Below are 23,335 nucleotides of genomic sequence, written 5' to 3'. Positions count from 1 at the left end.
TTGTAAAAAAAAAAAAAAAAAAAGACCTGAAATTTAAAAAACTTAACAAATGTATGAAATTAACAAAATTTTGATATTTTGCAAAAATGTTGAACATTTTTGAAAGACAAGCAGCCTATGCACAGTCCAGAGTGAGTTTATGTAGACCTTACAGATTGGCTTTGGTTTTTCCACATGACTGAAAATGTAAATGCCCACATTAATTGACTTTCTTCACCTCTAAGCTGTGGCCTTGAATGAAATCTGCTGGTTTGTTGAAGAAATTCTGCCAGTGTTGGACAAACTGTGGTGAAAGATAAAAACACAGACGAGGTAAAATAATAACTGACCTGTCCAGGACCGATGTGGGTGCATTTGGCGTTTGGACTGCAGCCTCCCCGACTCTCCAGCTCACAGTTATTGATCTCCACACACACCTTTCCATCACCTGTCCAACCTTCAGCACACACACACGACGCGTTGCCTGGCCCCACGTGCACACACTCTGCCTGTGGAGAGGGAGGGGGGTGTGAAGTGAAGGTGAGCAGACATCTGTGAGACAGTCTGACAGTGAACAAAGACACACTGAAAGGAGTCAGTGGTTCAGTCACACACACACCACATGAACACACACAGGACCAGTAAGTCTCACGTTTTTGTCGCAGCCTCCTCGGTTGTTCAGGCAGGGGTTTATGGGGGAACAGGAGTGACCGTCACCCTCGTATCCGTCCTTACACAAACACCTGGTGACACACACACACACACACGTGGACAGGTTTGTTAATTAAAAGCCTCAGCAGCTGTTCAGGTAAAACATCACGCACTGACTCTGAGCAGCAGTGGTAGTTTCCTACTTGGTGTTGAGCCCTGTCATCGTACAGTAGGCGTGGATGTGACAGTGTTCGCGCAGTCCGTCAGAGTTGCACGGCGTGGCCTTCCTGTCACAGTTGTCTCCAGAGAATCCTTCGTCACAGGATCCCCTCCGGCACGCTCCAAAGCTGCCAGGACGGTTATCACACACACCGTGGACACAGTGACACTCTGAGAAAACACACACACAGACAATAACACCAAAACTCCTCAGCTAAATGATAAAACAGTTTCATGAACATCTGCTCTTCACTCCCCCTGTATTCAATAAAAAGAGAAACAATCTGTGTGAGTAAAATCAACAATAATGTTGCTCCCAACCCCTTTATATGGGTGAAAGCTGGTGTTCTGTGTTTGATGCTTGTGCTTGTTTTTATGTTCCGGCTGTTAAAGCACTTTGTAAACTTCAGTTTTTAAAACGTGCTATACAAATGATAGTTATTACTATTATTATTATTATCATTATTATTATTGTTATCATTTTATCATCACTGTAACTTTCACATGAACAAAGTAAATTTCTCGTGCCCACAGTTACTTTCTCATGAGCGTATTTGATTCTCATTAGCAGGGTGAGATAACAGTTTCTTTCTCATAAGCACAGTAATTTTCAAAAGAGCAAATTGAATTCTCATTGGGGTATGGGTAACTTTTTTATAAGCATATTTAATTCTCATAAGCAGGTTAACTTTCTCATGAGCATATCTCATTCTCATTAGCAGGGTAACTTTCTTATCAAAATGGTAACTTTCTCATGAGCATGGTAACATTCCCATCAGCACTGTAACCTTCTTATTAGCACTGTAACTTTCTCATAAGCACAGTTAATTTCTCATGATAACACTTTCTTTCTCATGACCACAGTAACTTTCACATGAATATAGGAACTTCCTCATGAGCACTGTGACTTTTTCATCAGCACAGTAACCTTCTAATCAGCACGGATACTTTTCCATGAGCTTTGTAACTTACCCCTGAGCACAGTTACTTTCTCACGAGCATATCTAATTCTTATTAGCAGGGTAACTTTCTCATGAGCACAGTAACTTTCTCATGAGCACAGTAACTTTCTCATGAGCACAGTAACTTTCTCATGAGCATATTTAATTCTCATTAGCAGGGTAACTTTCTCATGAGCACAGTAACTATCTCATGAGCACAGTAACTTTCTCATGAGCATATTTAATTCTCATTAGCAGGGTAACTTTCTCATAAGCATGTTAACTTTTTTATGAGCATGTTAACTTTTTTATGAGCATGTTAACTTTTTCATGAGCATAGTAAATTTCTCATCAGCACCTTTACTTTCTCATGAGCATGGTAACTTTCCCATCATCACAGTATCCTTCTCATTAGAACTGTAACTTTCTCATGAGCACAGTAACTTTCTCATGATAACATTTTTTTTCTTATGAGACCAGTAACTTTCTCATGAACACAGTGACTTTCTCATCAGCACAGTTACCTTTTCATCAGCACAGTTATATTTCCATGAGCTTTGTATCTTACCCATGAGCACAGTTACTATCTCACGAGCATCTCTCATTCTCATTAGCAGGGTAACCTTCTCATTAAAATGGTAACTTTCTTATGAGCACAGTTACTTTCTCATAAGCACAGTAACTGTCTCATCAGCAGGGTAACTTTTTCATGAGCATGTTAACTTTTTTATAAGCATGTTAACTTTTTCATGAGCACAGTAACTTTCTCATCAGCACCTTTACCTTCTCATGAGCATGGTAACTTTCCCATCATCACAGTATCCTTCTCATTAGCACTGTAACTTTCTCATGAGCACATTAACTTTCTCATGATAACAATTTTTTTCTTATGAGACCAGTAACTTTCTCATGAACACAGTGACTTTCTCATCAGCACAGTTATTTTATCATGAGCTTTGTAACTTACCCATGAGCACAGTTACTATCTCACGAGCATATCTCATTCTCATTCGCAGGTTAACCTTCTCATTAAAATGGTAACTTTCTTATGAGCACAGTTACTTTCTCATAAGCACAGTAACTGTCTCACCAGCAGGGTAACTTTCTCATGAGCATGTTAACTTTTTTCATGAGCACAGTAACTTTCTCATTAGCACTGTTACTTTCTCATTAGCACCGTTCTTTCTCATGATAACAGTTTCTTTTTTATGTGCACAGTGACTTTCTCATCAGCACAGTAACTTTACCATAAACACAGTAACTTTGCCATGAGCTTTGTAACTTACCCATGAGCACAGTTACTTTCTCATCAATGAAGTAACTACTTTTTCATTAGTGTTTGAAAACCTGCTTGTGCGCACAGTTACTCTTCTATGGTCATTTAAACTTTTTTTGTGAGCATGATGACTTTCTTATTAGTTTGGTAACTTTTCTGCTAGGATGGGTTGGTATCGTGCACATGAGAACTATTTTTTCTTTTACCTTTTCTTTCTTCATGTCATTTTAGGGGCTACACAGAAAAAGGCTCTTCGTAAAAAGTGAAATGTCTAACTGTCAACAACTGGCAAAAATGTGCATTGCAGTTTAAAAATGATTTAAATTTAGTGATTGTAGCTGAGGCTCTGGAGAAAGTGCAGACCTGGCTTTGATGGTTTTAATTCTTAACTTCCTCTCTTCAATTATAAAACCCCAAAGCTTCTGTCTCAGCCTGACAGCAGTCCAGATGAGTAAAACTACTCCCATCTTAAACCAGTGCCTGTCTTTGGTTCAGCAGCTCTCGCTCTTCAGGTGTCAATCAGGAGGAGCTGTTACCTTCGTCACACTTCTCTCCATGCTTCGAGCGATCCGAGCAGATGTGACAGGCGATACCCTCGAATCCCGGCTGACAGCTGCACGAGCCGTTGCCTTGGATGCCGTCAAAGCACTGCAGGGGGTCAAGAGGAGAGAAATCATATCAGAGAGAGACGAAGGAAATGAAAACTCAGAGACAGAAGTGTTTGTATGCTGCGCACCGTTCCTCTGTCGTAGCAGGGGTGCTGGAATCCTCCGATACAGGGTTTACAGTCTGGACCGTAGAAACCTTTACAGCACTCCGCTATCTGTTTAACACACACGCACATTAAAGCATTTAACAGATTTACACATAAAAGAGCCTTCCTCTGTATAACCTGCACATAAAAACCATCGTCTCTGTCAGTAAAGTCTGCTTCAGGTTCATCGTCCACCTCAGATGATCCCACAGTCGATGCACCTTTTTACTTGAAGGTGTTAGAAACAGCCTGGAGCTGATGAATAAGGCTTAAAATAGATCTCCTGACACAATGATTACCATCCAGCTCTCACCTCTCTGGTGGCGTTGCAGTATTTGGCGCATCCTTTACCGAGCGTTGCCCTGAGAGGAGACACCACGTAATAGCAGTCGGTCTGATGGGTGTCCTGCAGACAAACACACAGTTTGTTGGGTTTAAGTTCTGAGATTGTGCATCACGGTGCTTTAAAGCTGCACTTCCTGTACGACATTTTTAATAAAGATCTCTGGAATATGCGTGTGATGAATACACAAAGCTCGACATTCATTTTATAAACCAAAATCAAAGTTTGTTTACACCCAAGATGCTTTAAAAGTGACCTGCTAATGTGAGGCCTCAGTCCAATCAAACCAAGCCTCAGAGTTAAACCAGTATTGGCTTGATTTACCATTTCAGTGGTGCCTTCAGGACAGTCGGTCTCGTAGAGGTAACTGCAGTGAACACATGGACCCTGAATAAAAACAGAAAAACACAAATTTAAAAAAACAACAGTCAGCGTTTCCTGTTAGCGTTTCTGTTAGCTCCAAGCTTGTATTGGTCCAGTTTATTCTCCCTTCATGAGACTATGTGGTGTTTTGGAGAGCAGATCTTCTCTCTAATGCAACTTTCCCAGGATGCAAAGCAATAAGGTCATGTATTTATTTGTAGTTAAGTAGCGCTCTGGTTCGTGAGGTGAGACATGTCTGTAATGTGTCACGTTAGTGAATTCTGGTTATGTCCTGCCAGTCATCGACCAATCAGAGCTAACGTAACCTCACTCTTCATTTATTGATAGACTCTCAAATTTGAACAGACCACTGCAGAATAACTGCTGACTGTGGGTTGGAGTCAACATTAGCACAAACAGTTTAGCCCTTTTAGCCTTTAGCTTGTGCTCTATCTCTCTCCTGTTTATCTTTCTTCTGCTCTTCTGTCCTTTTTCTGTCCGACAGTTAGGCTCCAGTGTCCACCTCATCTCATCGCATTTTCCACCGCTTATCCAGGTCCGGGTCGCGGAGGCAGCAGTGCCATCAGCGAAGACCAATAGCCCCTGTCCTCAGCCACTTCCACCAGCTCCTCTGAGGGGATACCAAGGGGTTCCCAGGTCAGTCGAGAGATATATTCTCTCCACCGTGTCTTGGGTCTACCCCGGGGTCCCCTTACCAGCTGGACATGCCGGAAACATCTCCCCAGGGTGACGTCCATGAGGCATCCTCACCAGATGCCTGAACCACCTCATCTGGCTCGTCTGGATGTGGAGGAGCAGCGGCTCTACTCCGAACCTCTTTTGGATGTCCGAGCTCTGAACCCTATCTCTAAGGCTGGGCCCAGACACCCTGCAGAGAAAGCTAATTTCAGCCACTTGTTTTCATGATCTTGATCTTTCAGTCACTACCCACAGCTCGTGGCCATAGGTGAGGGTTGGAACGTAGATTGACCGCTAAACTGAGAGCTTTGCCTTCTGGCTCAACTCTCCTTTCACCACAATGGATTGGTATAGTGTCTGCATCACGGCTGACGCCGCCCTGATATGTCTGTCAATGTCTCCCTCCATTTTCCCTTCACTCGTGAACAAGACCCTAAGAAACTTGGACTCCTCCACTCAGGGCAAAAAGTCCAGTGTCCAGAAATCATTTTCCCCAGAGAAAAACACAGATCTCTCTTCTCACCGCTGAACTTTACTGGTTGGCATAGTGTCAAAGTGACTTTCACTGCATTGCCAACTCTTCAGTAAGGAACGTAGCTACACGCTGTCCTAGAAGTTGCAGCTAGAAGGAAGTTGCAGCTAGAATGTGTCAATGTCCAAGTCCCAACCCTTCTCCTTATGGGGGCTTGGGATCAGCAGGAGTGACCCAAAGGGGAACACAGTGGCCTGCTCTGGCTGCAGCTGGGAGGGACGGAGGACTTGTCTGCCTGTAAGTGTTTTGGATTTGGAATTCCAGAAAAACTCCTTGTTTGATTTGATTAAAAAAGAGAAATAACACATTTTGACACTGATAACCTCTTTTTAAGGTTTGTGTTTAATCCACATCTTACCACAGTGATCTTGTTCTCGGTGACGTCGCAGCGGTGTGGAAGGATCGGAAGGATGGAGGGCGGGAAGAGAAGGCCATCGATCATGTGGATGATCCCGTTGGACGCTATAATGTTGGTGCTCTTCAAATGGATGCCCTTCTCCCCCAACAGAATCTCCCCCTGGGAAAAGGAGAGGAGGGAGTTAGAGTTCATGTGTAACAGCCAGGATATGGAAAGAGCCAATCAGAAACACTTACAGTTTCAGACACACTGATAGTAACGACCTGATTGGCCATTGTACGGATCTGAGGAAGAGCAGCCAGCCCGTCGACCGTCAGCTGAAGAGATAAAACAGGATTAGCTTTCTGACGGGTCTCCATTTGTTGCTGCGGTGGAACATCGAGCGTACGTGTCTTACCATGGCCTGGGTAAAAATGTGGTGTCTGAGCAGCTCCTGAAGTTTATGTAAGGCCTTAAGAAAGAAGAGAACATCAATTCCATAAAAATATCTGTACACATCTTTTTTAAAATCTACATTTTCCTTCTTGATTTGTTTTGAACACTTACACTGTGCATCATGTACAAGATGCTGCCGTCCCTGGCTCGGTCCACGGCCTCGTTAGTCGGGACAAACACAGTGAGGGGCCCCGGACCCCTCAAATGAAGAGGTGACCCACAGTTCTGCAGACATTCAACCAGATCAGGGTTTGGTATTGATGGTGCTGGGCTTTGTTAAGACCCAGATTTACACTCCAGTAATCTCCATTAATTTATAAAGAGGAGTTGACACATTTCAGAAAATCACCAAAAACAGCTTCTCATTCAGCCGGTCGACTGGGACTTCAGTAACAGTTTACAGGATAAGAGTAAGATATATGTTATTTGTCTTCAGCCCTGTCAGCCCTGCGATTGACTGGCGACCAGTCCAGGGTGTACCCTGCCTCTCGCCCAATGATTGCTGGGATAGGCTCCAGCCACCCGCGACCCTAAACAGGATAAGCGGTATAGAAAATGGATGGATGGATGGTCTTCAACTAGTTTCTTTATATCAAGAATCTGAGGAATTTGTCCATAAAGCTGCAGGAATATGAGGTTATATTTGTGTCACCAGAAACTGAATTTGAATTAAAATATTGAATTTGAAAAAGCCTGACGTCTAATGGAATTAAATGTGTTGAAATTTAATTTATTTTTTTATTAATTTAATTTTATTTTCAAGTTGAATTTGAAATTGTTTTTTAACTATGAAAAATGTATTTTTTTTATTTAAGGTATAAAAAGAGTTGAATTTTCATAGGTAAAATACAATTTCAAATTCAGTTAAAAAAATCAATTTAAAAGGTAAATTTAAGACCTACTGACTGAAAGAGGACAAAGAGGGTCAGACTAAGGGTCTAAGTGTTCCCTGAACACATCTCTTAAAGTAGAAAGGGACTCTGTGGATCATATAGAGTTAGGTAATTCATTCACCATTTGAGAACAACAGAGGAGAAGAGTCTGGCTGTGGTGAATCTGCTGCGCTCTGGGAGCGCTCCTCTCCTTCCCCCTCCCCTCCCTGTTCCTCTCTCCTGCGGCTGCAGCCGGCACAGCTGCAGCGGATCTTCAATCAGGCGCCGGCTTCTTAAGACGCTCGTCAGGTGTGGACCGGCGCCAGTGGATTCCGTCTTGCTTCGTGGTAGTTTGGTCTCCTTCGTGATGAGTATACTGACCTCACATTGTTGTGTATCTTTTTCTGTGAGTTTTTTGCTGATCCTGTCTTTTTGCTGCTTTGTCCTAGTGCCTCCCTCGAGCTACTGCTACAGCCCTTGCCACCTTCCACAGCCACAACTCTCTGTGCCCAGCGCTCTCAGGAGAGAGCTGCTACAAACCGGACTCTCATTCTCACTTACTCCCTCTGTGCAATAAAAACTCTTAAACTGCTTCCTTGCCTCCGCCTCGCTTTTGGGTCCAGCGAGTACCTTGCTAGTTCTGCCCAGAACTGTAACAGAATCCACTGGCCAAGAAGTATGGATCCAACCTCTCCAGAGGAGTTTAAGGAAGCCCTCACCCACCAAGGCATGCTGCTTGGAAGGCACGACAAGATGCTACAGGGGATTTTGGAGACACTACAGGGCCTGCACCTCCAGATCAACCAGCTCACCCCGCAGGCTTCCTCCAGTGAGGTTAGAGTGCCCTCTGCTGACAGCAGTCCTGTGCAGCCTGCCCCCCAACCCTCTGGCACTGTTAGAGAGCCTTATGTTCCCTCTCCCGAGCCTTTTGCTGGTGATTTAGGAGCTTGTGCTCAGTTTTTGTTAAATTGCTCTCTTGTTTTTGATTTGCAACCCTCCAGCTATCCCAGTGATAAAGCTAAAGTAGCGTATGTGATTAATTTACTTCGCGGCCGGGCCGCTAAATGGGCTACTGCCCTTTGGCACAGTTCTTCACCTGTGCTTTCTTCTTTTTCAAGTTTTTCCTCTGAGTTAAAGAGGGTATTTGATCACCCGGTTAGGGGGAGGGAGGCTACCAGGAGACTCCTAGCGTTAACTCAGGGTTCTCATTCTGTTGCCGACTACTCCATAGAATTCCGTATTCTAGCCAGTGAGTGTGGGTGGGACGAGTCAGCCCTGATGGGGGTTTTTGCTAAGGGTTTATCTGATCAGTTAAAAGATGAGTTGGCTACCAGGGATGAACCAGTCTCCCTGGAGGATTTAATTTCGCTCGCCATCAGAATTGATAATAGACTAAGAGAGAGGGTTAGAGAGCGGGGTGCTAGACCTCGCAGACCAGCCCTTCTAGGTGAGCCTGCAGCCCCAGAGATCCCGTCCTCAGCCTCCCCGGTCAGGCCACCTAATCCCCAGCCCCCAGAGGAACCCATGCAGCTGGGCAGAGCCCGCCTTCATCCACAGGAGCGCAGGAGGCGCATGAACAACAAGTTGTGTATTTACTGTGGCGAGGCTGGCCACTACATTGCCTCCTGTCCTTCATCAGTAAAAGGGTAGGCTCACCGCTGAGAGAGGGGATCACGGTGAGCCAGATCTCTACCCCTGCCAGTTCCATTCCTCGCATGTTGGTACCTGCTCAGATCCTGTGGGGACAGGAGTCCTCTTCTCTTCAGGCTCTTATTGACTCTGGTGCGGATGACAGTTTCATCCACGAAGGACTGGTTCAACAGCTCAGGTTGTCACAAGTTCCCCTTCCCGAGCCCAAGAGAGTCACCGCCCTGGATGGCCGTCTCCTCGCCACAGTGACTCACCAATCTGAGCCCTTCACCCTCATCATCTCTGGGAACCATAGAGAGACTTTTCAGCCATTCATTATCCACTCCCCCACTACTCCTCTGATCCTCGGTTACCCCTGGCTGAAACTGCATAACCCCTCTATAGACTGGTCTACATTATCCATAACAGGCTGGAGCGCTTCCTGCCATGCTAACTGCCTTCAATCTGCCGTCCCTACTACCAGAGCTCCTCTGTCTTCTTCTCCACCTCCGGACCTGTCTGCTGTTCCTCCCGAGTACCACGATCTCGCGCCAGTCTTCAGTAAGGACCGTGCCCTGTCTCTGCCACCTCACCGCCGGTATGACTGCGCGATCAACCTTCTCCCTGGTTCACCTCTACCCTCCTGTAGACTGTACAATCTCTCTCGCCCTGAGAGACACGCCATGGAGGCGTATATCAAGGACTCGTTGGCCTCTGGATTTATCCGACCCTCCTCTTCCCCTCTCGGAGCGGGATTCTTCTTTTTTAAGAAGAAGGATTCAACCCTGCGACCCTGCATTGACTTCCGGGGGCTCAACGACATAACCATCAAGGATAAAACCCCACTACCCCTTATCGACCCCTCGTTTGAGCCTCTGTGTGAGGCGCGGGTCTTCTCTAAACTGGATCTACGCAACGCTTACCATCTGATCCGCATCAGAGAGGGAGATGAATGGAAGACAGCGTTTAACACACCTCTGGGACATTACGAATATCAAGTAATGCCATTTGGCCTCACCAACGCCCCCGCTGTCTTCCAGACCCTGATGAACGATGTTCTGCGTGACATGCTGAACCGCTTTGTCTTCGTCTATCTGGATGATATACTGATCTTCTCCCGCGATCTTCAGGAACACAAGCAGCATGTCCGTTCTGTCCTCCAGCGTCTCCTTGAGAACAGGCTCTTCGTCAAACCAGAGAAGTGCGAGTTTCACGTTTCCTCTGTGCACTTCCTGGGCTATATCATCGCCCAAGGTAAACTTCAAGCGGATCCTGCTAAGATCCAAGCGGTTGCCGAGTGGCCCCCTCCCTCCACTCGTAAGGAGTTACAGCGCTTTCTGGGATTCGCTAACTTCTACCGGAGGTTCATCCGCGATTTTAGCCTGGTGGCTAGCCCGCTCACCCGTTTGACCTCTACCTCCTCTCCCTTCCTGTGGACCCCTGAGGCTGAGACAGCCTTCAACCAGCTGAAGGCGCTGTTCACCAGCGCACCCATCCTCCGCCATCCTGACCCTTCTCTCCAGTTCATTGTGGAGGTGGATGCTTCAGACACAGGAGCAGGAGCTGTGCTCTCCCAGCGGGATAAATCCACCCAAAGGATTCATCCCTGTGCCTTCTTTTCCCGACGCCTCTCTCCAGCAGAGCGCAATTACGACGTGGGTAACAGAGAGTTGCTGGCTGTGGTATGGGCTCTGCAGGAGTGGAGGCACTGGCTGGAGGGGACTGCCGTCCCCTTCATCATATGGACGGATCACAAGAATCTTTCTTACCTTCGCTCTGCCAAGAGACTCAACCCCAGACAAGCTCGGTGGTCCCTTTTTTTGAGCAGGTTTGAGTTCACCCTTTCCTACCGACCTGGCTCCAAGAACACCAAACCTGACGCACTCTCTCGCCTTCATTCCCCCTCTACGGATTCAGAGGACCCGGATTTTATCCTTCCCTCCTCCTGTTTCGTGGGAGCAGCTCAGTGGGAGATAGAACAGGAGGTTAAAAAAGCTCTCAAGGCCCAACCAGATCCAGGGACAGGACCCAAGGATCGGCAGTTTGTTCCCGAGTCCGCCCGTGCCAAAGTCCTCCAGTGGGGACACTCCTCGAGGCTGGCCTGCCACCCCGGAGTGACCCGCACTCTCGAGTTTTTACAGCAGCGTTTCTGGTGGCCCAACATGAGCAAGGACACACGGGAGTTTGTCCTTGCGTGCTCTGTCTGTGCCAGAGGCAAGGCTTCTCACCACCCGCCTGCTGGTTTGCTGCGCCCCCTCCCTGTGCCTAGTCGGCCCTGGTCCCATATCGCCCTGGATTTCATCACTGGTCTGCCCCCCTCCGAAGGTAACACAGTCATACTCACCGTTATTGACCGATTTTCCAAAATGGTTCATTACATTCCCCTGCCCAAGCTCCCAACTGCTCTAGAGACTGCCAACCTTCTTGTCCTCCACGTCTTCAAGCTTCACGGTATCCCTGCGGACATAGTTTCTGACAGAGGACCCCAGTTCATCTCCCAGGTTTGGAAGGATTTCTGCTCCTCGGTGGGCGCAGCAGCCAGCCTCTCCTCTGGATACCACCCTCAAACCAACGGCCAGACAGAGCGGGCCAACCAGAATCTCGAGTCTGCGCTCCGGTGTGTGGCGGCCCAGCATCCTGCCTCCTGGAGCACCTGCCTGCCGTGGATTGAATACTCCCACAACTCCCTCACCAGCTCGGCCACAGGTATGTCCCCCTTCATGGTCTGTAACGGTTTCCAGCCCCCTGTGTTTCCTGAGCAGGAACAGACTGTGGCCGTGCCGTCGGTGAGGGAGCACCACCGTCGCATCAGGACCATCTGGCGGGAGGCGCGGGCGGCGCTCCTCAGAACGGCTGACCGGAATAAGCGTCTGGCTGATGCCCATCGCTCCCCCGCTCCTGTGTATCAGCCAGGCCAAGAGGTGTGGCTCTCTACCCGGGACCTCCCCCTCCTCTCGGATGCACGTAAGCTCTCGCCACGGTTCATCGGACCCTTCCCAGTGGTAAAGGTCATCAACCCCTCATGTGTAAAGTTGAAATTGCCTGCCTCCCTTCGGATTCACCCCACATTCCATGTGTCACTAATCAAGCCTGTCTCCTCCAGTGACCTTAGTCCTCCAGCCGTCCCCCCCCCTCCCCCCCGGATCATCGATGACCATCCGGCCTTCTCTGTCTCCCGGATTCTGGACGTCCGTCCCCGGGGGAGGGGATTCCAATTCCTGGTGGACTGGGAGGGCTATGGTCCTGAGGAGAGATCCTGGATTTCCCGTAAGTTGATCTTGGACAATTCTCTCATTGATGACTTTTACCGTGCCAACCCTGGGAAGCCTGGTAGGACGCCAGGAGGCGTCCGTTGAGGGGGGGGTACTGTGGTGAATCTGCTGCGCTCTGGGAGCGCTCCTCTCCTTCCCCCTCCCCTCCCTGTTCCTCTCTCCCGCGGCTGCAGCCGGCACAGCTGCAGCGGATCTTCAATCAGGCGCCGGCTTCTTAAGACGCTCGTCAGGTGTGGACCGGCGCCAGTGGATTCCGTCTTGCTTCGTGGTAGTTTGGTCTCCTTCGTGATGAGTATACTGACCTCACATTGTTGTGTATCTTTTTCTGTGAGTTTTTTGCTGATCCTGTCTTTTTGCTGCTTTGTCCTAGTGCCTCCCTCGAGCTACTGCTACAGCCCTTGCCACCTTCCACAGCCACAACTCTCTGTGCCCAGCGCTCTCAGGAGAGAGCTGCTACAAACCGGACTCTCATTCTCACTTACTCCCTCTGTGCAATAAAAACTCTTAAACTGCTTCCTTGCCTCCGCCTCGCTTTTGGGTCCAGCGAGTACCTTGCTAGTTCTGCCCAGAACTGTAACACTGGCTAGAGATTTGGAGCCATGCTGGGCTGGGAGCACCAGGCGTCTTTCACAAACAGAGCGTAGAGGACCAGAAGGAGTGTAGACCTGGATGAGGGACCCCAGGTAGGCAGGAGCCGTTCTTATCAATGTTTTTTAAGCCAGAAGAAGAGCTTTGAATTTGATTGGAGCTGCCACTGGAAGCCGGTTAATAGAGATTAACAGCAGGGTGACATGTGCTGTTTTGGGCTGGTTAAAGATCAGACATGCTGCTGCATTCTGGGTAATATGCAGAGGTTTAAATGTGCACGCAGGCAGGCCTGCCAAGATGGAATTGCAGTAGTCGATGCGTGATATCGCAAGGGCCTGTACCAGAAGCTGTGTGGCCTGTTATGGGTAGGGTCTGATCCTCCTGATGTTAAAGAGGGCAGAGCCACAAGATCCAACAATTGAGGCCATGTGAGCCTTAAAAGTCAGCTGGTCAGCTCTCCAGAATGAGAAACGCAAACGTGTACTTAAGTTTCAGTTTCTTTTCTCTTTTAGCACTCCTTTCTCTGAATTGCTTTTAACAAGTAAAAAAAAATCTGCCGATGAAACAAGAAAAATTTGCTTGAAACTAGAACAATGTCTCGATACAAGTAACTTTTCTGTTGTACCATTGGCAGATTTTTTTTACTTGTTACAAGTAATTCAGACCTCATTTTAGTCTTGAAATAACTTAAAACAAGATATTTTTCTGGACTGGTCAGGTGAATGTGGCTCATATTAAGTCTAAAAAGAAATTTTGTACTGATAATAAGACAAAAACACCACCTGAGTTGTGAAATTGATGCGATATTTTAGCGGAAGTCAGTTAATATTAAGTGGATAGAAGTATGCAGACCAAACGATTTTATTGATGTGACCTTGTGGTCTAAGGGAAAGAAGAACCTGAGAAGTTATCAATGGTTATGGAAAAACTGTTTGAACTTGTGATGGTGGATTTTGTACCAATGAGGAGAACTTTGGTTTTATCGCTGTTGAGGTTGAGAGCTGGAAGAGAACTATGGTTTTATTTCTGGGCGGCAGTCAGGGAGGGAGAGGGAATGAAGGATGGTCTGAAGCAGTAAAAACTGATGTTAAATTTGCTGATTACATACAAAGAGGAAGTAGATAAATGATGAATAGAAGGAGCCCTTAAGCAGAGCCCTGGGGTGCACCGGTAGTGACAGAGAGTGATGAAGATCTGGAGGGTTTGAGTTGGATGAACTGAAACAGCCTGTTTTCCCATTTTTTACGGCAAAGATTTTCCAATTTTCTTGCCACCATAAAAAAACTGAGGCTGTAAACTTTGTGTGCCTTTCTCAAAACTTTTGGTCACGACTGTATATAAAATACCACAAAACAACTGTAAGAAAATAAACAACACTGTTTATAAACAAATCCTAGTCAATCCTTGGTTATCATTGGACGACCATTATTTAATGGTTTAATGTAATTTTGGTGAAGGCGTGGCATAAAAACAAGCATCTGTGTGATGCTATCAACCAAAAAATACTCACATCAACGAGAGACAGGAAGCGGTTGAATTTGTCATCCATCCTCAGGATCTCTCCAATGGTTTTATCAGCGTACTGTTTGAGAGGAGAAGACAAGTATGAATTCACTGATGATCTCTGAAACAGACCGTTTATTGTTTATTTTGGGAGTTTTTAGTTTAGAGATCCTTTCACTCACCTGTTCATCCCGAGCCGGTCTAACAGGAAGAGTGTCTGTGATTGGCTGGTCAATGATGTGGATTATCCCATTGGCTGCTGGCAGGTCTTCCTGGATGATGGTGTACTGTTTTCTGGGATCTTCCATCAGGATGAACTTCTGTATTTAACAGAGCAAATAACGAGTGTGTTAAAGTTCATTTGGCACTTTTGCACTGAACAGATGTCAGAAGCTGTGCTCTCATAGTCCCATGATGTCCTGTTAAGGTTTGCTAATGGTTTCTCCATCACAGCCACTCAAACAGTAAAGTATTTATCGTTTCATTCTACTTTTGCAAATGCAGTTGAGTTGGTGCTATGGTGCGACATCAATTGTCTGAAGCTCAACATCTGGGAGACCAAGGAGCTCAAGGAGATGACTCCCTCTTCCCTGGTCAAAAACCAGGTGATGATAGACTGGTCTAATACCGTAGACATCTACAGGAAGGGACAGGGCAGACTGTTTCTCCTGAAGAGACTCGGGTCTTTCAGTGTCTGCAGCAGGCTCTTAAAGAGGCTCAGTTCTATGTCACTTCTCGGTCATTCTGGTGTGTACAGTGGGGAAAATAAGTATTGAACGCATCAACTTTTTTCCCATTACATTTATTTCCAAAGCTGCAATTCAAACAAAATTTCTACCAAACATTGGTATTAACTCAAATAATTCACACATGAAAAGAAATCACAACATTCAGGTCCATAAATAATGATTATGTGGAATTAAGTACAATAACACAGGAAAAAAGTATTGAACACACCATGGAAAGGCTGTATACTTTGGCAAGGAAATGCACCATACCACCTGAAATCTGTCATTAATTATTTCTTGAACTTCCAATTAGTGCAAACCAACATCAGCTGGGCTTGAGCAAATTGATGGTCCTATAAAAAAGGTTGTTTTTTCACCAAGCAGTTAAATAGCACACACCTCATGATGGGTAAAGGCAAAGAGCTCTCTGAAGACATTCACAACCTGATTGTTGCTCAGCATCAGAATGGAACTGGTTACAGACTTATATCAAAGCACCTGAATATTCCAGTCAGCACCGTTGGGGCCATTATTCACAAGTGGAAGAAGCACCACCTTACCATCAACAGGCCACGCACAGGAGCTCCTTGAAGATTTCTGACCAGGGAGTCAGAAAGATAGTCAGAAGAGTACTCAACGAGCCAAGGACCACCCTGAAAGTGCTCCAGAAAGACTTGGAGGCAGCAGGTACAATTGTTACAGAGAAAACAATAAGCAATGCACTCCACCACCATGGCCTCTATGGACGCTCAGCCCGCAAGACTCCACTCCTCAAGAAAAGGCATGTTGAAGCTGGTTTAAAGTTTGCTAAACAGCATCTTGACAAGCCTGTAGAATACTGGGAGAATGTTGTCTGGTCAGATGAGACCAAAACTGAACTTTTGGGCTGTCATACTACAGACCATGTTTGGAGGAGTAATGGCTCTGCACATCACCCAAAAAACACTACACCAACAGTGAAGTTTGGAGGTGGAAGCATCATGACATGGGGTTGTTTCTCATCTCATGGTGTTGGCAAACTTCATATAATTGATGGAGCAATGAATGGAGCCATGTATGGGGAAATTCTTGATCTGAATCTGCTGCCATCCACCAGGATGATGAAGATGAGACGTGGCTGGACCTTCCAGCAGGACAACCATCCAAAGCACACGGCAAAGGTGACTCTCAAATGGTTTCAAAAAAAAAAATCAATCTGTTAGAACATCTCATTTAATCTTATAATGAAGTCATCATTATCTTATCATTTCATCATCATCTCATCTCATCTATCCCCATAATTATTTCATCTTATTCCACCTCATCTTATCTCATCATCAATTGATCTCTTTTTACCTCATCTTGCATGTCATTATCTCATCATCTCACCCAATAATCGTCTCAGCTCATCATCATCTCATCTGATTGCCATCTTATTGTCATCTTATTTCATCATCATCATCTCATCAACATCACATCTTACCTCATCTCTGGATTTGTTGGGCCAAACTTTTCATAAACTATGAAGTCTTTTATGGAACAATGAGCGGCTTTAATAAAGAGACAAAATGTTGTTCATAACTTTTTTTGATATTCTTTTTTTTTTCATCCAGGCAGGAAATGGTTAATCTCCAACAAAACATTTTTTTGTTCAGCCCATGAGAAGCAAAGAAAATTTGCAGTATAAGTTTTGTACTTTCTACTTTTTTTGTTTTTAAACATATACAATCTGGAAAAAATGAACCAAAAACTCCAAATCAAAGTGTTGCATCATTTCCGTACATTTGTTTTGTTTATCTAACTGAGAAAGCCCACTGGGATTAAAAATCTCAGGACATAAATTATAAAATAAGACATAAAGTTGCATCAGGGCCTCAGGATCTTATGTAACAGTCGACATGAGAGCAGCGTAACTTCAAAGTTCAGAATCAAGTGGCTGCTAAGACACACCCAGACTAATAAACCTGACATATCAGTCAGAAAATATGTCCCCACAAGCTCCACCCCCTCTCTGGCTGAAAGCAGATAAACAGGAAAAGACAGATTATTCTTCCTCGTCCACGAGTGAAGGCAGACTGAGAGACACAAAGCTGTAACTGACGATAAAACCACCAAAACAACGACAAACGACTGAGAAGGAAACACTGGATTACTGGATTACTCAGGATACCAAACACTTCAACCTGCAGCTAAACGAGACATCACTGAAGGAGCAACAACCAAAAGTGAAAGTAACTTTCAGAGAGCCGAGGGAGACTGACTCTTTGTGTGTTTCCTGTTTCTAACTTCACCCTGAGACAGAATAATGTCCTTAAGACCACTGGATGATCTCTCCTGTCCCGTCTGCCATGAGATCTTTAAAGACCCCGTCGTTCTGTCATGCAGCCACAGCTTCTGTAAAAGCTGTCTGCAGGAGTGGTGGAGGAGGAAACAGTCGCGGGAGTGTCCGTGCTGCAAGAGGAAATCCTCAAAGGGTGATCCGCCTCGCAACCTGGCCTTGAGGAACCTGTGTGAGGCCTTCTCTCAGGAGACAGACCAGAGACCTCCAGGAGAGTCAGGAGAGGCTCTCTGCAGTCTGCACGCCGAGAGGCTCAAACTCTTCTGTCTGGACCATCAGGAGCCAGTGTGCGTCGTCTGTCGAGACTCAAGGCTGCACAACAACCACAGATTCAGACCCATCGATGAAGCCGCTCTGGAGCAGAGAGAAGAGCTGCAGAAGGTCCTGAAGCCTCAACAGGAGAGGGTGAAGGAGCTTCAGCAGGTTAGAGGAGACTGGGATCAAACGGCAAAACATCTCAAAGTTCAGGCTGTAAACACGGAGAGCAGAATCAAAGGAGAGTTCAAGAAGCTTTACAGCTTTCTGAAAGAGGAAGAGGAGGCCAGGATCTCTGCCCTGAGGGACGAAGAGGAGAGGAAGAGTCGGGAGATGAGGGAGAAGATTGAGGGACTGAACAGAGAGATAGCAGCTCTTTCAGAAACTATCAGAGCTGCAGAAAAAGAGCTGAGAGCTGAAGACATCCCGTTCCTCCAGAACTACAAGACTGCAGTGAAAAGAGCCCAACAGCGCCCCCTGCTGAAGGATCCAGAGCTGGTCTCAGGAGCTCTGATCGATGAGGCCAAACACCTGGGCAACCTGAGCTTCAACATCTGGAACAAGATGAAGAGAGTCGTCTCTTATAGTCCTGTGATTCTGGATCCAAACACGGCAGATCCTGAACTCATCCTGTCAGATGATCTTACGAGCGTGAGATCCGGAGAGCGGCTCCAGTTCCCGAAAAACCCCAAGAGGACCAAGTTCTCCTGCTCCGTCCTGAGCTCGGAGGGCTTCAGCGCAGGGACTCACAGCTGGGAGGTTGCAGTAGGAGCGAATAAGGACTGGGAACTCGGCGTCTTAGGGGAGCACACCCAGAAAGATGGACGCCTTCAGTCCAGATTGTGGAGGATCATGTTCTCCAACAGCACATTCACTGCGTTCTCAACAACGGGCTCAGAGAAAGATCTACCCGTTAAGATTCAGCCTCAGACGATCAGGGTTGATCTGGACTTTGACGGAGGAAAACTGTCGTTCTTTGACGTAGATACCAACACACACATACACACCTTCACACACACCTTCACTGACACAGTGTTTCCGTACATTTACACTGAGAGTCCACTTCCTGTGAAGGTTTTACCGGCAAAGATCTGTGTGATGGTCGAGAAACACGGTCAGAAATCATCTCGAAAGAGTTCTCCAAGTTAATGCAAGACCATTTTTTCTTCTGATCAGGCTTTTTTACCAACATTATCTTTGGTCCCAAAAAACGGGAGTGGATGAAGAGAATTTTATCAAATGCTTAAGTTTTAAGAATTTCTCATGAATATGTTAGATTACTTTGAATTCATATAAGCTTATGTGTGCGTTTGTTCTTAATGGCGTACATCATCCTGAGCTGTAACAGTACAAAAATGTTTGTTTTGTTGATCTTGTTGATGATTTTAACATATTGTTTATCCACTGCAAAAAACTGAAATCTTATCAAGTGTTTTTGTCTTTTTTGAAGTAAAAATCGTCTTATTATACTTGATATGAGCCACTTTCAACTTATCAATCCAGAAAAATGTCTTGTTTCAAGTTATCAGAGTACAAAAATGAGGTTTGAGTCGCTTGTAACCAGTAAAAAAATCTGCCAATGGAACAAGAAAAAATTGCTTGAAAATTTCCTTGAGACTAGAACAATGTCTTAATACAAGTAACTTTTCTCTTGTTCCATTGGCAGATTTTTTTTTACTGGTTACGAGCAATTCAGACCTCATTTTTGTCCTTAAATAACTTTAAACAAGACATTTTTCTGGATTGGTCATGTGATTTTAACTCATAATGAGTCTAAAAAGGAATTTTCTACTAAAAATAAGACAAAAACACTTGATAAGATTTCAGTTTTTTGCAGTGTAGATAAATTGTGTTTATATCCCTCCGTTCATAGTAATCTGACCCTCAGCTGTGATGGTCTTGGTTTAGTTCCTCCTAACCAACAGTCTTCTTTGAGCCTGATGGTGTGAATGTGTCTCTGTCAGCTCCAGTTTAAAGAGTGACCCTGTAAAGTGGAGACCTTCAGCTGAACATGTCAGTGGATATCCAGTTTACAAAAGCTGTTGAAACACAGGAGAAGTCCTGGGGAAGCCATCCTGGTTTACTTTGATATACGAATATATACGTGTCATAATCTGCTTCTTTTCTGCGTCTCCATGCTTTAGAGGAAGGAGTGCACCATCAAAACCAGCACAGGCTTAAGATCCTCCATGCTAACAGGCTAACTGCAGAGCCACATGTCTCCTTTTCTCTGTCATTTTTGCTGGAAGGCCTTTGTTGTTGGCTTACTGCCCCCTAGTGGTCCGGTGCTATTTTTGCGTAATGTAATGTAAGATCTTCTGGAGCCTCTGGTCAAAATGCAGCTTTTGTAACATCAATAGAGTTAAGTTGGATGTGGCTCATATCAAGTGTTATAAGACAATTTTTGCTTAAAAGAAGAAAAAAACACTTCATCAGATTTCAGTTTTTGCAGTGGGGTGAGATATTAAGGGCCGTCTACAGAACAACATTTTAAGGGAGAAACAAAATTATGTTGCGTTTCAGCCTCACGTTTACGCGTAAACGGCGTTTCAGCCGACCTAAAACGCAAACTTTTGAAAACGGCCTCCAGAGGGGAATTTTTCTGAAACGCTGCCGACACCGTTACCATGTAAACAGTAAGCCGGCGTTTTCAGTGGAAACAATGACGTCACACTCTGCTCCGCGCACGCATACAACAGTCCAACAGTACCGTTGTTAGGATTGTCACAAACTACCGTGTTGAGCTTGTGCTGCTCAATCTGCTGAATCTGTGACTGTCTTTAACAAAATGAGCATCTGTTGCTCCACTTCTGCTCTTAGCATTCACCAATACACCAGATGATCGACCCAACTTGGTGTTTTTGTGTAAACACAGATTTTCTTCACTGCGTTTGAATTACGTTTCAGCATTTTCAGAAAAAATGTTGTTGTGTAAACAGGGCCTTAGAGAAATAATGAGCTATAGAGGCAGTTTAGTTCAGGGGAATGTTTAACAGGAATTAAAAGATCCTAGAGCCTCTGGTCGAAACGCAGCTTTTTCAATAAGATGTTAAAACCAACTGACTCATTGCTCTGGCGAGAGTTTAACAGGAAAAACACATGGAAAAAACCTGAAATCTTATCAAGTGTTTTTGTCTTATTTTCAGTAGAAAATGTCTTTTTATGCTTGATATGAGCCACATTCACCTGACCAGAATAGACAATTGTCTTGTTTTAAGTAATTTAAAGACAAAAATGAGATCTGAATTGCTTGAAATAAGTTTTAAAAAAATCTGCCAATGGAACAAGAGAAAAGTTACTTGTATTAAGACATTATTCTAGTTTTAAGCAAATTTTTGAGCAAATTTCTCATTTTTCTGGACTGACCAGTTGAATGTGGCTCATATCAAGTATAATAAGACAATTTTTACTTGATTTGAGACAAAAAAACTTGATAATATTTCAGTTTTTTGCAGTGGGGTGAGATATTTAGTTACAGCAGCACTTCGAGACTCCAGCGAGTGAACAACTCACTAATCTGTTTAATAGGATTGATCTGAGATTAAAAATACTGGACGTCAATCAGAGATTATGGAAAAAGTTTGAAAATCAAGGCTGAGTTTTGCTTCCTGGCTTTTCAAAAGCAAACAGATTTATGCTTTTTTCTTGTCAGTATAAGAATATTTTTATTTCCTTGTCTTTTTAGTTTACTTTCAACCTAATTTTTGCTTTTTTTGTTTTTTAAACTGTACATCAAAAAATGCTTCGAAACGCTGACTTCCTATGAAAGAAATTGAAAAGATTTTTAAAAAAGTGACACTGTAGGGTTGTTAAAACTTTTGAAGTAGGGTGTTAGGATTGTTCTTAATGCTGTGAGAGACTACGGAAGTAAACAGGAAGTTACATGACACAGTAGAAGGAGAATGGTGGTAATTCACATTTGAGGTTAATTGTTTGAAAATATGCCAAACTTGAAGAACAAAAATATTTTTTACTCAAATTTATTAAATAATTTTCAAAATCTGTCAATTTGTACTTCACTAATTGTGGGATGAATAAAGTTTGGTTTAAAAAAACTCATATCATGTTGCTCATCTGTGAGTTTAAAGATGTTTTGAAGTTTTTAGTCATTTAAAGCATAATATCTGCAGCAGCTTGTTTTCAAGTAGTTTCCTGTTGTAAACTGCCATAAAAATAAATATAGTATGGTCTTTTGAAATAGTCTCTCTTTTATATATCAATCTGCTCATGATCCATAATTTAAATAAGACTATCAGCACTAAAAGTTGACAGTGTGGCTCCGCTGGGAGAATCTGAGTGGAGCCGGGTGACAAAAATAATAATTTTTCTTCTTTCGAGAGTCTAATCACTTCTTGACTCTATCTCCAGACATATTTTACAATCCCCGAAAAAATACACAAGAACGGCAGTTGTCAATCACCATTAAACATGACGTAAAAACTTGTTTTTAACCTCTTATAACAAATGAAAACAAAACTTTTCAGAAAAAAGAGGACTTGAATACAAGGCATAATATCTTTAAATCACCACAACAATCGGACGTGAGAAACATTTCTACCAGGTGTATTAATTTTTTAAAGTTTGACCACAGCCCATCTGGAATGACTGGGGAGCTGGATTTTTTGACCTATGCTGGAGCCAGCCACCAGGGGGAGCAGTTTTTGTGGTGACCTCACTTCCAGCAAAGACAGTCTTACCTTGTTGCCTTTGCTCCTGAACCTGGCTCCTCCGTATAAGCTGAAGTCCTGTCCCTCCAGGTCTTTGTAGAGATGCTGACCCAGAATCAGATGGTTTTTACAGACCAGATTCTCGTTGACCCCCTGCAGAGAAAGTCCAGAGAGAGTAGATCGAAACATCTGGGATTAAATTCATGATCATTTTCTCCATTCTAGCTGTTCAAACAGAGACGCAGAGGTGATTTTATAACAACTGCTACGACACGTTAGCTGCTTTTTCAATATCTGACGTCCTGAAGAAAGGAAAAGTCTTTAAAATAAGACTGGAGGTGAACAATTCATTAAAAATAAAATTGAGCAGAGAATATTTTACCAGATACACATGTAACTTTAAAATATAAGAACTTTTAGGACATTTTATAACACCATCTCCAGCAAACCAAGAGAAAATTGAGTCATTTTTGCTTCGAATGTAAACTATGTTGTAGATTTTGAAAACCAGGGAGCTCACGTTATTATCATGAAATCACAGAGCTTCACAGGTTTATTGTGTTCGTCAACCAGCTGCAGAAAACACCACGTAGAAAAACATTACCGAGCAGCTAAAAAGCTTGTGTCGCAGCCCTGCTCAGTGATTTTCCACTCACCTCTGCCTGCAGCTCGCTGCCTGCCGGTCACGCCCACCTCATCAAGCACCTCGGTGCACCTGAGCTCACAGCTGCAGCTCGTCTGCAATCAAGCGGCTACTTTAACCCCCATCCACCAGCTCTTTGTGTTCCCCGTCTTTCCAGAGCTCTGCGCTGATTTCACCACCAGGTAATGACCCACCACCTGGATCCACACTGTATCCTTCATGTCCTTGATTCTCCTTTCAGGCCTTGTCCACATGTAGCCGGGTATTTTCAAAAACGATAACACCCCCTCATTCGTTTTTTAAGATACTTT

The 23,335-nt window shown here is 44.5% G+C and overlaps 2 protein-coding genes across 5 annotated transcripts in view; one reads left to right on the top strand and one right to left on the bottom strand.

Annotated features, from left to right (window-relative positions):
* stab1 (stabilin 1) overlaps positions 1–23,335 on the bottom strand; it is a 97,892-nt gene that overhangs the window by 54,580 nt on the left and 19,977 nt on the right. For 2 of the 4 annotated variants that reach the window (XM_074687574.1, XM_074687489.1), the window contains 14 exons: positions 22,412–22,534; positions 14,597–14,734; positions 14,422–14,493; positions 6,662–6,775; positions 6,513–6,566; positions 6,352–6,432; positions 6,116–6,274; positions 4,488–4,550; positions 4,134–4,226; positions 3,803–3,889; positions 3,603–3,714; positions 834–1,020; positions 632–722; positions 330–488 (listed from right to left, as the gene is read on the bottom strand). In XM_074687574.1, the coding sequence (XP_074543675.1) occupies positions 330–488; positions 632–722; positions 834–1,020; positions 3,603–3,714; positions 3,803–3,889; positions 4,134–4,226; positions 4,488–4,550; positions 6,116–6,274; positions 6,352–6,432; positions 6,513–6,566; positions 6,662–6,775; positions 14,422–14,493; positions 14,597–14,734; positions 22,412–22,534 (1,533 nt within the window). Of the gene's footprint in view, positions 1–329; positions 489–631; positions 723–833; positions 1,021–3,602; positions 3,715–3,802; positions 3,890–4,133; positions 4,227–4,487; positions 4,551–6,115; positions 6,275–6,351; positions 6,433–6,512; positions 6,567–6,661; positions 6,776–14,421; positions 14,494–14,596; positions 14,735–22,411; positions 22,535–22,901; positions 23,003–23,037; positions 23,161–23,335 lie in introns of those variants that run through there. The other 2 variants (XM_074687720.1, XM_074687656.1) reach the window with 2 other exon arrangements.
* LOC141803847 (nuclear factor 7, ovary-like) lies at positions 17,223–18,919 on the top strand. The gene has a single exon (XM_074687914.1). The coding sequence runs from the start codon at positions 17,427–17,429 to the stop codon at positions 18,861–18,863; it is 1,437 nt and encodes a 478-aa protein (XP_074544015.1). The 5' UTR covers positions 17,223–17,426; the 3' UTR covers positions 18,864–18,919.

Source organism: Halichoeres trimaculatus, unplaced genomic scaffold (assembly GCF_033239565.1).
Source record: "Halichoeres trimaculatus isolate MK-OKI-2021-1 unplaced genomic scaffold, fHalTri1.1 fHalTri1_scaffold_1, whole genome shotgun sequence".
Lineage (NCBI taxonomy): Eukaryota > Metazoa > Chordata > Actinopteri > Labriformes > Labridae > Halichoeres > Halichoeres trimaculatus.
Note: the sequence above shows the minus strand (reverse complement) of the source record. Positions and strands in the feature narration are given on the sequence as shown.